The sequence below is a fragment of the Cydia pomonella genome, chromosome 2, assembly GCF_033807575.1.
Source record: "Cydia pomonella isolate Wapato2018A chromosome 2, ilCydPomo1, whole genome shotgun sequence".
Classification (NCBI taxonomy): domain Eukaryota; kingdom Metazoa; phylum Arthropoda; class Insecta; order Lepidoptera; family Tortricidae; genus Cydia; species Cydia pomonella.
The window spans coordinates 11,311,283-11,327,460 of NC_084704.1; the positions used below are offsets into that span (position 1 = coordinate 11,311,283).

The 16,178-nt window shown below is 36.6% G+C and overlaps 1 protein-coding gene across 4 annotated transcripts in view; it reads left to right on the forward strand.

Moving 5' to 3' along the window:
- LOC133534241 (klarsicht protein) overlaps nucleotides 1-14,782 on the forward strand; it is a 348,033-nt gene extending 333,251 nt beyond the window's left edge. For all 4 annotated transcript variants that reach the window (XM_061873338.1, XM_061873350.1, XM_061873342.1 and 1 more), the window contains 6 exons: nucleotides 8,436-8,614; nucleotides 9,244-9,395; nucleotides 10,233-10,431; nucleotides 10,687-10,848; nucleotides 11,062-11,159; nucleotides 11,272-14,782. In XM_061873338.1, the coding sequence (XP_061729322.1) occupies nucleotides 8,436-8,614; nucleotides 9,244-9,395; nucleotides 10,233-10,431; nucleotides 10,687-10,848; nucleotides 11,062-11,159; nucleotides 11,272-11,512 (1,031 nt within the window). In that variant the 3' untranslated portion in view covers nucleotides 11,513-14,782. The remainder of the gene's footprint in view (nucleotides 1-8,435; nucleotides 8,615-9,243; nucleotides 9,396-10,232; nucleotides 10,432-10,686; nucleotides 10,849-11,061; nucleotides 11,160-11,271) is intronic.
- Nucleotides 14,783-16,178: the final 1,396 nt, after the last annotated feature.

Here is a 16,178-nt window from a genome sequence, read left to right on the forward strand (position 1 = left end):
AGTAAAACAAACAATCAATCATCATCATCGTCCCACGCACACGAAGTCGCGGGACTCGCGGGCATAAGCTAGTACATTATATTAATCGGACCATCTTGCCCTACTATTATGTGGTTCAGTAATTGCTTTAATTCTGCTATTGTCTCTCCTCACCTATTGTTGTGTTGATATCTTGATTGTTTTTTGCTACCTCAGAAATTGACGAATGCAACAGATTGTCATTAATCAACCGTTGACGTAACTGAAACAATGGCAGCTGAATTGACACATTTGATCTGAACACTTTCATCTACTAGCTTAACCTACTTACTTACTAACTACAGTTCGTGAACGAATAGCGTGGAAGCAAAATGAAACTCCGCCTGCCCTCATGCCAGGTGTTCAGCTATAGCGCACACCCTGCCGCTTCCTCTGCCTCCAAATCAGCGGTTTTCGTGCTGAACTGTAATTTTGTACCGCGTATATTTATTTCAGACAGTGGGACTGTAAAATTAAAAATAAATGATCTGTCCAGAATCTCTACAGGTTGTTTAATACAAATTACCCACGTTTTACTATTTATATAAGTTATATAACTATGCCAACCGTTAAAATAACTAAAATTAAATAAGTTTGTTTATCTGTTTTATTTCACTTCAGTATCGTCGCCTAGGCTGATTACTTATGAGCGAAGCCAATTACTCGCGTTTTTATTCGACATTCTAGGTCAATATCTTGACCTGTATTTGATAACCTTTGCTATACCAAATACGAAATTTGGTATTAAATCGCGTTTAGCTTCATTTTACTGAAATTGTTGTTTTCTTATTTATTACTTAACTACATATTTGTAGCTGTTGCTTACATTCTCTCTAAAATTAATCATTTCAGTTGAGATAATTTGCCAATCGTACCCGCAAAAAATAAGATTTACCTAAGTAAAATATCCATAGCTATTAGCTAAGTTTATTTTAAAACATACATATGCTATGCTATTAGACAAATAGAAAAATTAAAAGTACCTATTTAAACAAGATAAATAGAAAAGTTAGTCGTACTTTAACAAGGACAACCCGTATCTTAAATTAGATGTGCGGAGATGAAAACCGCGCATGGGTTACGTGACGAGAGCCACAACAATGCGTACTACAAGTACTACACTACATACTTACTATACATAACCTACATAGGCTTTGTAGATATTTCTGACTAAGGTATAATCACTTTTCAAAGGTATTGGATAATTTATTTCATATAATTGTCCAATTTTAAAACTTGTCATCTTTAAATCGATAAATTCGGTGTCACGTTGGAAGATTAGGAAATGCTTTAAAAATCTGCATTTGGCAAACGTCCCGTCGGTTCCACAAGAAACATGATTTTCGTTTAATCCATTTTTGGTGAGGTGGGCATTTCACTTTAACTTTTAGTGTACTATAAAGCGCGACTTACAAGGTACCCAACTGTCCGGTTCCGATTTGATTTATATTTATATATGTTATAAAGAAGTCTAAAATAACATATATAAATATAAATCAAATCGGAACCGAACAGTTGGGTACCTTTCCTTGTTAGTCTGACAAAATGTACGGTATTTTCCATCGTATATTCACGCAAACTTACGAACGAGTCTTGCTATTTCAGTTAGTCTTGGTACAAAAAGTACTGACATTGACTGAACTAGCATGACAAATACGAACGTTTCCGAGAAAATACGATGGAAAGCAATTATGCACTAACATCTATAAATATGTGATTTGTGGGGCCGTGGTACACACAGATTCCTTAGTAAAAACGTCCAAGGACACTAAACTACATGAGTTAGGTACATGACCTACCTACATTAAAATCTGTGTATACGGAATAACATCATGATCAGAAATTATATTACGCAGTATAGGTGTACAAGCCAAATGTCCTTAAGTTTTATTCTCGAATGTCTGTAAACGAATTTATTTGTCATATCGGGGTCACCTTGAATCAGTCGCGCTGCAGTATTGCATTACTGACTTCATCCATCTATTGTGGCATATTTTACTTAGACCCATTTAGGAGCGCACTTTAACACGATTTCTATCATAATTTAAATCGTACTAACCTTCAAAACACGTTTAATATACAAAAGTACACTGTAGGTCTTGTTCAATAAGCGTTAATCTAGATGTAAATTACAACAGTAGATAAATACTGTAAAATTGCGTTAACTGTTGGTAAACTTACTTCGTGCACTATTTTAAACCTTTAGTCGGGGTATTAAAGTCTTGCCATAGTTGCCATATTGCTATTTAAATCTCTGAAAGGTTAACCAGTGGTTAGTAGTGCAAATAGTGCAGTTTCGACCTTGCCGCCTCGCCGGCTGCGCCCGCGCCGACAGTTCCGTAATGGATTGCAACAACTAGTATCCTGTCAGGTATCGTGACAAATTGCCAAGAAGATAAATTTCCGGCCTAAAAACGAGCTATGTTATACGTTGGTAAGTCTCTTTCGGAGTCGTGTTATTGCACTTTTATATAATAAACAACGATGCATGAACAATACTTTCTAGTCATAAGTTAAGTTTTTACACGAAGCTGGCGTCTTGTCTTTTCCTGGTGATATACATTTAAAACCGACTGTTCATTTCCAACGTCTATCAATAAGAAATCCATAATAATGCACTCAAGCATGTTAACCCATTCATTGCCGACGCCTCATATTTTTACTCATCACGCAGTGCCGCCGCCTTCCACGCGACGACGCGAATTCGCGTCCGCGGCATTACGTTAACATTTCATGGACGCGAGTTCGCGTCCGCGGCATTAGGTTAACCTATTTCAAGGGCGCGAATTCGCGTCCGCGGCATTACGTTGTCAAGGACGCAATTTCGCGTTTTCGGCATCGTAAGTGAAATTTTTGCGCCTAAAAACAGTTTTTGTCGAAAACGTATTCAGTATAGACGTGACGGCCGTATACTTCAGACGTATATGAGTTTTTAATGGTTTTTAGTAAGATTATAAAAGTTAAAGAAAGTGTTTAAAGCAAGTGTTTAGATAATGGACAAAAATATTAAATATTAAATGCAACCCATTTTATTATAGTTAAATATACAGTCGAAAATTTTTAGTACCCCTGGACATAAACATGTCTGCGTATCTAAATTATTTTAGTAGTTTGTATTATTAATTGCCACAATCACTTATAAAGTATATGGCACATGATTAAATTACTATCATTAAATATTTTTCGCGATAAAAGGTAGGGAATGCTAACCGGTTAACCGGTTACCCGGTAATTTGACCAATATTACAGTCGGTAAAATACCGGTAATATCCAGCCGTAACCGGGAATTTACCGAACGTTGTATAGGCAAATAAAAATGTAAAAACCTGTTGAATTAGCCCATCTATGTCTTCGTACTTACAAAAAAAAAACAATTACTACGGTTTACGATTACGAAGAGACACTTAAAATACTTACTTTTCTGCATCTTATGATTTCGTCGGAGTAGGAACTATTTAGGAAGCAATGTTTTTGAGTGGTCGCTAATCCCTCGCCCTTTCCCTTCTCGTCACCCCTACCCGACCCGCCTTACTATGTTCAGTGTCCTTTGTTTTAGTCTGTAGTGTCCGACAAGTGTAGAATGCGAAAGAACATTTTCTACCGCTGGTTACTTGTGTTCAAGATATCGTTCACGAATGTCTAAGCAACATTCTAATTAATCGCCTAGATATTAAACAAACGCAATTATTTTATATATGTATAATTAACAGAATGATCTGATGATGACATGTTCCTGATTCCAACTCCTATCTTAAGAGCCCGGTAACGATTTTAGAGCAAAAATTTTAAATTGATAGATTTAGTCGTTGGAATTGTACACCTTTTGTTACGTAATATCTAAATAACAAGTATTGATTTCTATTAGCACGTTTTTTCATCTTGCCTTTTAATAATGAGGTCGCAAGCGTGCGTCCCCGGTAATAGGTAACGAGAAGGGATAGTTTTTAAAAATTCATATAAATTATGGTAGTAAATTATACAAAATGATGTATAAGAACAGTTTCAGCAAATGTTGTAGATTGTTTAAGTATCAAAATTACGTTGAAATTAAGTCAATTTTCAGAGAAATTGTCACTTGTTTTGAAGTTATTTCTGGAGAAAATTGATTTCGTCTAACTTTCATTTACACTACTTCAAATTTATAGTAACAAAAATGTAGTTTATTAAAGTTGAAGTACAGGATATGTGTAATACAAAATTACCATTTTTAGCAGTCCAAACTTAACGAAATTTACAAATAAGATCGACAAAATCACTGCTTTTCGCGCGTTTACCTAAACGTTCATCAGAAAAAAAAAACATTACTAATTACGTGAGTCTGTTTAAAAAAATATATTTATTATAATGAAAGATAACAAGACGTGCTAAAAGAAACCAATACTTGTCATTTTTAATAGTTAACAAAAGGTGTACAATTTCATGCGCTTAATCTATCAATTTGACATTTTTGCGACTAAAATCGATAACGGCCTCTTAAAGTGCAATTTTAAAGTAAATTCTTGCTGTTAAATTTTTTTTTCTTATATTTACTAGATTTTAATGAATGTTGATTACGGTTTCAGTTACTTTAATAACAATATTATATTGATAGATGTGTAAATGCAAACTTGTATGACATTTAAATGACGACTGTCACTCTTTAGTTATAATTTTTGTTACCCTTTGATTACTGCGATTTTTAAAGAATTAAAAAAGTTTGATGTTGCTTATTTAATGTACAAGTTCATTTCGCTTTGAAATGATACATGTTTGATTTTTTATTTAATATGATTAGTAAATATATCTTGTTTAATGTTTATGGTTTATTTTCATTATTTTGTTTTCTCGATGTTTCTATAACGTGCTGTTGATTACTTTTAAAGGTTACTGATGAAAATAATGCAAAATCAATGTTTTTTATTTCAAAAACGTATAACCGGTAATTTACCGGTTAACCGGTTAGTGGGACCTCGCATCGGTAAATTACCGGTAATGAAAAACGCCCGGTTATTGCATTCCCTAATAAAAGGTAAATGACAATTACCTAATATAAACATAATGGACGGGAATCCGCCTCCGCTTCACCCGAAATGAAAATGTTGAGTATTACAAATGTGTTTATTTTAATAACCGGTAACAGTATACAATTTGTCTTTAAAAATTACATCTCGGGATAAGTTTTTTTAAATAAGTGTTTTTCTAGCAAAAACTATTTTTTCTAAATTACAAATGCACTGAATCCAAAACCGAAGTATAATATTCTCCTTCAAAAAATAAATAAATAGTTGTTTTCTAGTAAAAAAACGAGGCCGCGAAATCGCGACCCCGGAATTACGATCGGACGTGAATTCGCGTCTTCGGCATCCGAGATAAGAATTATGAAAATTACAAATGCACTGAATCTAAAAACCAGCAACAGTATAATATTATCCTTCATAAATAAAGTAACATTTTGGTATCAGCATTTAAGTACAGTTGTTTTCTAGCAAAAAAAAAACACAACTCGAGGACGCGAAATCGCGTCCTCGGCATAACGATTACACATAACATGGGACGCGAATTCGCGTCTTCGGCATCCGAGATAAGAATTATGAAAATTACAGATGCACTGAATCCAAAAACCAGCAACAGTATAATATTATCCTTCATAAATAAAGTAACATTTTGGTATCAGCATTTAAGTACAATTGTTTTCTAGCAAAAAAAAACAAATAACTCGAGGACGCGAAATCGCGTCCTCGGCATTACGATTACACATACATAGGACGCGAATTCGCGTCTTCGGCAATGAATGGGTTAACGGGTGTATTTTATAATTTGTTTACTTTCACTCCCACGCTGAGGATGTGAAGCTGTCGCGTGGCGTAACGACCAGTTTGTCCACGTATGGACACGGAATATTTTATTTTCAAAGCCACACCAAGGATTCAATTGAGTACCTACTCGTTCCTGCAAGTTTTATGATATATAAAAATAACGGTGTCTCCCAACAGTTATTTATTTAAAGCGAAACTGTCTTATCAATCTAACTTATAAACAGGCTGCTATATGGAAGTTAATGGTATGTAATACATATTCATAATGTTCATTCTTAATTTCGACGGTACGGTTGCGTTCCAATTCGCACATCGGCCTCAAGGGGGAAGCAGTAATTTAACTCTGAATTTGACGGGCGGCTGCCGTGCTGCGCGAATTGGTTGCGTATCCGGAACGCGGAACACTTGAGACTTCAAAGTATGTACCTACCTTATGTACCTATCCACGAAAATCGTAAACATGTCTGTTCATTACTCTTATTTCCTTCACCAGTTATTAACCATGTTCGGACGTCTAGACGTTAGGAAACCATTAGGCCTAGTTTTAACTGCGCCGACACGACTCGTAAATTAAGACTATTACGTACACCGAGCACAGACAAGTTCATGGACCCAATGACATTTAGGGCGCTATTTTGGATCGTGCACACTTCGCTGGATGCAGCGTTATGCCCTATCTATTCGACTGATTTACGACCATAGGTGTCTGGGTTTGTGCAGAAATAATGCAATAAATCGGCCGCCTTGAAAGCAGAAATAAAACATTTAAAGTAGGTACACCCATTTCCCAGCTTCGTTGGGATTATTATATTGGGATCTGGGAATTAAATTTACTATACTGGAGATTAAGTAAAACTTGTAGTATTTCTGAACAGATGTTATCGCTTTCGGCTCGTGAGGCAACCAGTAGTTCACCATCAACGGGAGGAAATTATTACCATCAGATTTAGACATAACGGACACCGGGCACGTTTTCGATACCACTTTAGCTCTTAATGAAATTGTTATCGGAGTATCCGTTGGAAAACAACTTGAAAGTGCTGGCCATGTAGACACTAATAGATTCTCTGATAAAAAAACTGGTGATCGTGATCCATTTATTACGCTTGGGTAGCTAATGAGATTTATGAGTTTTCTAAAGACGTGTGGTTGAAAGTAATCTTAATTTACACGAAATGTCGAAACCTTCTAAGTAAACTTTTGAAACCGTAGATGAGCAATTTCCCTACTCTCGGCTTTAAGTAGGTAAAAACCACTAAGTCTATTTCAAGGGCCTTTCACACAAGTCCTTAACTTGTACCTAAGTAATAGCGTTTTGACATCACATCAAGGGAAAGCGATGTGATGTGTGACAGGTGTCCTAGGAAAATGAAATGTTACACATAAACATAAATAATTATTTTGGATGTCATCATTGGTGGCTTCCGTGTGCGTTTTTATTTCGAACGGTCTAATTTTACTGTGGCAAGAATAGATCGAAAGCGCCTCGTGTTTGTTTGGTTTTCTGAATAAGTAGTCGATTAACGTCTTATTCTGGATTGTTTATCTAAGCATTAGACTTCGTTAAGAGTGTATCATTAATTAACGAGCGTTAATTAACCCTACAGGCCAGCTTTGTTCATAGACAAACAATATAAGGCATTTTGAAATATACCTATATATAGATCATAGTATTACGAGTTTAATAACTGGGGATTAACGATAGTCAACCCTCTACCTATATAATATATGTCGGCGGTCGATCGTAAGATCAGGCAGATTTTAATGTTCCTGTGTAATGTTTTGACGGTACCTAGTCACACTAAACCAATATATAGATACGATAGGTTCGTTAGGTTGTTTCAGATGCCCGAAGGGCTAACTGTCCAAAAATAGAAGTCTCAGGGAACGAGTTAAAGATCCTTTCACAATATGCCTTAGAATTTTATAATCAAGGCATGTACTTACGATCTCGATTCGATAAATTATATATATAACTGTAAACTGATGTCATATTAGAGACGTACATAAGTCATACACATTAACCACATATGGTACCGTTGTGTTGCGTTTTGTTGACCTCGTTGGGTAGTAGGCTAATGTCATGCGGTGCAGGATGTCATTTGTGACAATTTTAAGACGTAAGGCATATAACTTCTGACCGGCCAATTGTGTCTGTATCAATAGGTATAGTTTGTCAAAGGGCTATCTCATTTCAAACATAGACAGAGGGAGTCATACTATCTTTGTCTTACACTTGTATTAGCATCCAAAAGAAAAGGATGAGTATAGTTTTTATTGTTCTTATTTACTGACAAATTGGTTTGACCAACTATATGATTGATAATTAAAGAGCCTTATTTCATTAAAACTCCCTAAGAACCCTTAATAAAGTTATAAATGTTAGTCCAGCCTCCCTTAGCTAGGCCATTAGGCATATCTTGCCATTCAGCGACTATCCCTATTTCTGATTATTGTAAGAGTGATGAGATGAGATAAAGATAGTTGAATCAGAGATTTCACTTTTTAACAGATTGAATCCAAGGATGTAGGACTAGTTTTAGGCTTCATTATTCTCTTCTCTCCTAAGGCTTATCTTGTTTATAGAATAAAATAACTAATTTAATCTATATCTTCCACCAGCCGTATCGGCGCGATGGTCGGCATTGCGCGCGGCGGCGAGTCGGCGCGGCGGCACCCGCCGCCTTCGTCGCGAGGTTGCAGCCCTGAGAGAGAACCTGCTCGACATCTGCGAGCCCGAGGACTGCGCCCCGCAGCCGCACACTAGGGTACAGCTAAACAGGAGGATTGAAGAGTTGAAGGTATGGAGTCTTAATTTGATTGCCTAAATGCCATTCAAGATAATGGATTCGGGGACCTATCTACTTGAAACTATATCAGTTACGGTCCATAGAGACAGAGTCGTTTTTGTCATTTTTTGTTGTAGTTACTTGTTCAAACTTGTTTCTTAAGAAGTTAGGTGTTAAAAAAAAAAAAAAAAAAAAAATTAATCTGTTTATTTCATATCAAAAAAAAACATGCATTTTTCTAACTTAACTACTAATCTTAAATTAAAAAGATTTTTTGAGTTAAGGAGTCTAGGCGTGTAGAATTAATTATAAAGTACACTTCATCTTTGTATAAATTTTCATTATTTTCGCATTTTAAGCAAAAAAGCCCATTACAATGATTCCGCCATATTTTATCTAAATACCTATCGACTACTAGTATGAATTACCTAATGGCTCCTCTACACGATGGCCCAGCGCAAGCCAGTCCAAGATACGCATTTATGCGTTAGAGGGAGTAAGTGATATTGCTATCTCATTCCACTGCGTCCCTTAGACTGGCCTACGCTGGGCCATTGTGTAGAGGAGCCCTAATAAATATCCGTTTTTATGTAGTCGGGTCTAGAACGACTTAGCTATAATTTAAACGTTTGACTTTTCAGGACCGCCTAGCGCGCCTGTTGGATTGCAAAGTGTCCATGCTGAAGATAAAGGTGTCTGTGAAGCGGGCGCTCGGCGAGAATGAGCCAGATGACAGCGGGCTGGCCGCCGACCTTGCAGCGTTGCTGGCTCTGTGGGAAGACGCGCACCAACGGTCAGTCCGCATCCTAATTCTAAAACTAGTATTAATAAACTCTGCTCTGGCCAAGAACAAGTTAGGGCGACTTATCGGCGTTGCTTGACGCTGTGGAAGTGTGGAATAATGCTCTTATAAAGTTTATACCTTTTATGGGTCAAACACATTTTAGAAAAGGTCACTTCTGTGGACAAAATCATAAAAGTTTACGACTCTGGTACATATGTGTCCCGTTTTTCTTATTTGAAATGTATTCTGCGTAAAAATTAACTTTAAATTCCCAACTTTGCTATGTCTACAGGAAAGACGCGAAACGAGTAATCATACTATAAAATGTGTATGACCCTTATGGTGGACACTGTAAAGTGTGATGTTAGTTGTCAGGAACGGTGGATTCTTATTGTCTCGTCGGAAGAAACATATACCTCCATAGGTATTGTAAAGAGCTGTTCAAGATATCATATTCTTAGGCTATAGATAAAAGTAGCATCGAATCGCTGCTCATGCACTGTAAGTGCTTGAAAATGGAAAGGGCTTGTGCACAAATCACGCGAGGTTTATTAGCCAAGAACCTCACCAAATATCACCAAGGGAGAGGGAGGGGTCAAAAAGTGTAGCCGAAAAAACCTCACGTGATTTGTGCACAAGCCCAAAGATGTCGCCGAAGTGACTATAAAACCGTAAAAGTATTTTAATATTATTATGACTCACGACAGTTTTAATTCGAAAAGTAGCATCATTATAAGCCTAAGATTGCTCACAATCCTCACTTATACACAATAAGGCTTAACTTAGCATTTCATAATGATAGCTTTTTTTATTTATTTGTGTTGTAATTTTTTTTCATCTGTCTAGCACGTCGAACGAGCTCCTCTCGCTGGAGAAGGCGGTGTGCGCATGGGCCGAGTGGGAGAGCGCGCTGCGCGAGCTGCAGGGCGCGCTGCGCGGAGACCTGGCCACGCTGGAGGCCTTGAGGGACCGGCCCGGGGACGACTACAGCCAGGTCACCGCGCAGATCCGTCAGCTGGCCGCCTCGCTTGTGGATAAAAAGAAGGTACATATATTTCTAGTGGTTTCACTCATTGTTAGAATGTATTTGAGGCATTGACGCGGCAAATTTTTATGCTAACTCTCTCTGACAGCTTAAAGACGCGCCAACTCTAACAAAAACTGACATTACGTTGATGAAAAAGACCCGTTGTTGTTGTTATTTTTGCTCCAAAACACCTTAATGGGGGAAAAATAACAACCTCCGAGTGTAACTTTATTTGATTTTAATAAGTTAAAAATGTTTTTGTTGTGTTCCCAGGGTGGGTCGACCTGCGACTCCCTGTCCGACTCCGGCATATCGGACGGCGACAGCGAGGGCGCGGGCGGGCGCGCGCGGCGCCTGCACACGCTGCGCGAGCTGGCGCGCCGCCTGCAGGCCGCGCTGGCGCCCAACTCGCCCGCGCACAGGGCCGTCACTAAGGTGGGTGGACAACTGGCCAGTTGCAATTCGTCGACTATTTTTAGAGTCAATGTTTGATAATCTACGTACCTATAACGCGGGCTCTTCGTAGTGACCGCAGTGCTGTCGTCTAATGTATTTAATAATTCAACTATCGTGTAACTAAAATACCAAATATACCAATCAAGACTGTGCGAAGAAAAAATATTTAGACTTGAATTATATGGCTTTCAGCGCATGGAGCAGACTGAGAATGAGGTGCGAACTTTGCAAGAATCTTGCCGAGCTTTGGTGGAACAAAGCATTCCCGACTTGAAAATCCACGAGGAAACGTAAGTATTTACTAATTGTACTATAATAACCGAGTTTCTTATACATTACTGCTTCGCTTGCTTATACATTAGTGCTTCGTAATGTTTACTTACCTCTTTGATTTATTTGCAGAGAACACAGCGTAAGTACCGTAATGGGTAAGAAAACTGGATCCGGCGATCCCGACTACACGCCGCGCAGCGGCTGGGTGTGGCGCGTGCTGCGCTCGTCGCTGCCCATCCAGCTGTGCCTCGTGGCGCTGCTGCTGGCCGCCTGGCTGGTGGAGCGGCCGCGCTGCTGCGACGCGCTCAACTCCCTCGCTCAGACCCTCACGCCGCAGTTGCGTTATGTGCGCGGCCCCCCGCCGGTCTGAATTCGACTTCACTCATTTTTGTATCTGTGCAACATTGTGCGACTGCGACTATTTCGGCGCGAAAAAAGCTTGACGCTTTTAAATATTTTTTTATCGGAAGTGCCAATCTCTGAAATGAGTATGAGTGCCGTTTTCGGCAATTCCCGGAAATACATTAAGAAAGTAAGAGATGGAAATGGGATAGTCGAAGTACTTGATCTTTGACGTCATTGCATATGCAATATCTTAATTTTAATTTAATAACATTTGGAATGACGTTTAAAGATATGACTTAGAATGAGATGCGAAGGTTTTTACTAACAATACGCCAAGAAAAGGAAACTTAAATAGGAGTAATGAGGATTATAGGTAGTTGGTTGGTGATTTCATAATTAAGATTTCTTTTAACTATAATAAACATAGTGAACATAACATAGGTTCACTTTTAATTAATCTGGAATTCAATTTAGACCAATTTCGTTATAAAATTCCTTTTTGCTCACAGCATGAAAAAGTTCAAATTAATGAAGTGTTCCAAAAAAGTACCATCTGTATCAGATGAAGTTCAAAGTAGTAGTACGGTTACTGTAGTATTTAATGTACTAACAATAACAAACCTTACTAAGTTTGTGTTAGTTTAGTCGCATGCCTATTTTAGTACAAGTTTATTTGTTAGGTTACTTAAAATAGGTGAGAGTGCGCTAAGTGTGACCAGTGTATTTCTTAAAAATAAGAAAAATGTACCGCGACAATAATATGAAATATTTTTCAGATCTGCACGTTATTTATTACTTTTTATTTCTTTCAAAGTTGCAACAATGCACAGTATTTTAAATTCTAAATATTGACATAACTTTTATATATGTATTTATAATAAGCACTTTCGACACAATTGTGGCCTTCGTAATCTATAGTAAAGACTGATGTCTGACTTTGACAATTTTCCGATAGTTTTAGGTAAAAATAAAATCTGACTTTATAATACTTAACTTAAAATATTTTAGAAATGATGAATTTATCTTCAAATCTTATGGAAGTGTAATTATTGGAAGTCATTCATTGTTTAATCAGTCACTATGTAAAATCAATTGCGTTACATTTTTGCAGACGGGAATGATACGAGTACTACATTTTATTTGATCTTTCACGTAATTAATACTGCTACTCCAGCAATAATATATTTACGAGGAAATAGGTCATCATTGTCATCAAAAATATGTATGTTTATGGAGTCCATATTTTTTTTAAATAGACCGTGGCATATATTTTTGACTGCTCATTCGTACTTACTCGTGTCAGACGGTATATAATTACGCGTGACGTATGTGAGCTTGGATAGTTGTGTAGTTGCTTGTGTATATTTTTATGAACGCTTCGGTGGTTTATTAGGGTTATTCCCACTAGTTACCACTAATTTGTTACCAGTGGTATCTACTGGGAATTCTTTCCCATCTTTTACCACTAACTACTCAGTATTTTTGATCACTTTCAATGCAGTGTACTGAAACACTAATCGACTTATAATAATTTATTAAAGCACTCTATATTTGTACTATAACTGATACAACTCTGACAAAATGTTGGTGGTAATTACTGGGAAAAAATCCCACCTTTTACCACTGGTGCTGTGGTATTATGTGTTTGTGTGGTATTATACTGGGAATTATTTTTCAGTGGTAACAACTTGGTGGGAATTAGTGGGAATAACCGTTTATTTTAAACACTGAGTAAAAAGTCAGTATTTTATAACTGTATTAATTACTTCAACAGATAAATAGCTTTTATTCATGTATGATAAATGAACTGATATCAGTACAAATAAACAGATGCACACGCTGTACCACTTCACTCATTGCGTTTGAGTAAAAAGAACTCAGCACTGGTTCATTTATTCCTTGTTACGTATACGTGCGTATACATATGTATGTATAAGGCTATATGTATTTATATATACTGTGCCTGACAAAATATGACGATATGTGATTGTTACTTATAGTATAGTATAATATATATAATTTGTTGTTACAATATAGGACGTGACCAATTCACTCCTATTCCTTTACCAATAATTGAATTTCGAATGATAATTATTTAAAGACAATAGAAATTGTATTATCATTTTCTACGTCAAAATTATCAAAGTATAAATTATTCGAATATACCTATAAATTTATTTTATACAAAAACTTGACACGTTAATCTTTATAAAAATATGAATATGCAACAAGTATGCGACCATACAGTTATTATAAACTATGTATTGAAAAGCCCACAATTAGATGTTATTAAAATATGCAGTTTAGCAATAGTGAGATTGCATATTCCTAAAGTGCGATGGTTATTTCTCATTTACTATATGACGGTATTTTTTAATAGCTACAATTTTCCAGCAATTAAGACTTAATTAATTGTAAAATGGTATCAATATATTAATTGGCATAGCTCGAGTAGGATATAAGTCTCGCTACAGTAGTTGTATTATAGATCGTGTCATTCGGCACGACGCCTGTCTTGACTCACAGTGTCATGTTATTAAAGATTAGATTTGACAAATCTGCGCGTCATCGTGGATGACCCGAACTATATAAATATAAAACCTTTAACATTATTTACTGTGTTAAAGTTTTTAAGATATAATTGTTAACTAACTGTAAGGTATAATGCCGCCTCGAGTGAATTAAAATGTTTGATACCACTTAAAACTGCCTTATATACGATTGTAGTATATGAGTGTTTGATTGTTTTAGATTTAGAAGTCAGTCGGTCATTTGCGTGCGCGCGTTTGACAGAAAATACACTTAGTTCAGACTCGCACGGGTAAAACTTCAACCACTTCAGATGATGAATGAATCGCCCCCAAATGATGAGCCCTAGTTCTTGCAGGAAGTTTGCCTCAAAATAAGATTAGATAGGTGCTAACAATAGGTTGTTTTATCAATAGAGTCAGGCCAAGATAATTTGGCAGCGATTATGATAGTCCAGACAGTGCAAGTGTTATTTTTAACGTCAAACATCTAAATGCAATGATAAACACAGAGACTAAGTAAATCTAAATAATTGCGCTTTCTATGATTTAATGTAAGGCAGTATGTATATAGTGTGTCATATTTCTTTTGATACTTTATTTTATTACTTAATCTAAAAATATTGAAAGGAAATAGGCATGCTATGAAAGTGCATTTAGAGGGTTGCCCTTCAGGAAGTAATATGTTTCAAACATAATAATAGGTTGCATAATGTGTGGCATGTTGGCTTTTTGGAATGAAATAAAATAAATAAATTGATTTTTAATGTTTTTTATTTCTTGTCCGTCTATCCGATCGTTGCAACTTCCATTGGGCCGAACACATTATACCCATACTACGCGTAGGTAAGTAAAGCCTGACCAGTAATTTATGATTACGCGCCATATTGTGGAATTTCATTGGAACTAAATTGTTCATACTAAACTGAACTATCACCCTATATATGCGAATAACAGCGCCCTCTTGACAATGGTTATGTATTTCTGGTCTGACTTTAAGAGCCCATCAACGTGCTCACTAGCGCCACTGGAAAATAATTGTGATTATTTAAATTTAACGATAGATATTTAAAAAAGGGGGCCGCTACGTACTGTATTTTGTATTTAAGTACCTTTTGTAAACATCAAACTAGTTTCTATGTTGCTGGATTCTTCGATCTATGAACTCAAAACAAAAACGGCCGTTTTAACTTTGGACGCCTAGATTGACGAATCCAGCAACCTAAAAACTATTATGTATTCAAAAGGTACTTAAATACAAAATACAGTACGTAGCGGCCCCCTTTTTAGGGTTCCGTAGCCAAATGGCAAAAATCGGAACCCTTATAGATTCGTCATGTCCGTCTGTCTGTCCGTTTATGTCACAGCCACTTATTTCCGAAACTATAAGAGTTATACTGTTCAAACTTGGTAAGTAGATGTATTCTATGAACCGCATTAAGATTATTACACAAAAATAGAAAATAAACAATAAATTTTGGGGTTCCCCATACTTAGGTATGGTAGTATAGGTCTTCAAAAATGATATTTAGGTTTCTAATATCATTTTTTTCTAAACTGAATAGTTTGCGCCAGAGACACTTCCAAAGTGGTAAAATGAGTCCCCCCCCCCCCCCCCCCGTAACTTCTAAAATAACAGAATGAAAAATCTAAAATAAATATATGATATACATTACCATGCAAACTTCCACCGAAAATTGGTTTGAACGAGATCTAGTAAGTAGTTTTTTTTTTAATACGTCATAAATGGTACGGAAACCTTCATGGGCGAGTCCGACTCGTACTTGGCCGCTTTTTTAAATATCTATCGTTAAATTTAAATAATCACAATTATTTAGCAGTGGCGCTAGTCAGCACGTTGATGGGCTCTTAACGTTATAGCTATTCAGACAAGCGTACCAGACCGTGACCAGTCAACATACCTCTTTCACGGGCTTTTTAAGGCTCCTCCTCCCGCAAAATACCGTAAAACTGAGTTACTCTGAACCATTTCTTATAGTAAATATGGCACTTTCTGAGCGGAAAAAAATATATAACAATCCACAAGATATGAGAAATGATATGGTTTTTGAAATCTTGAAGTCACCCCTATTTCTTTCAGTTGTAACCTTGTCCTTGTGCAATTTTTATCTAAAATATGTGAAACTTTATAATCTTTCTCAC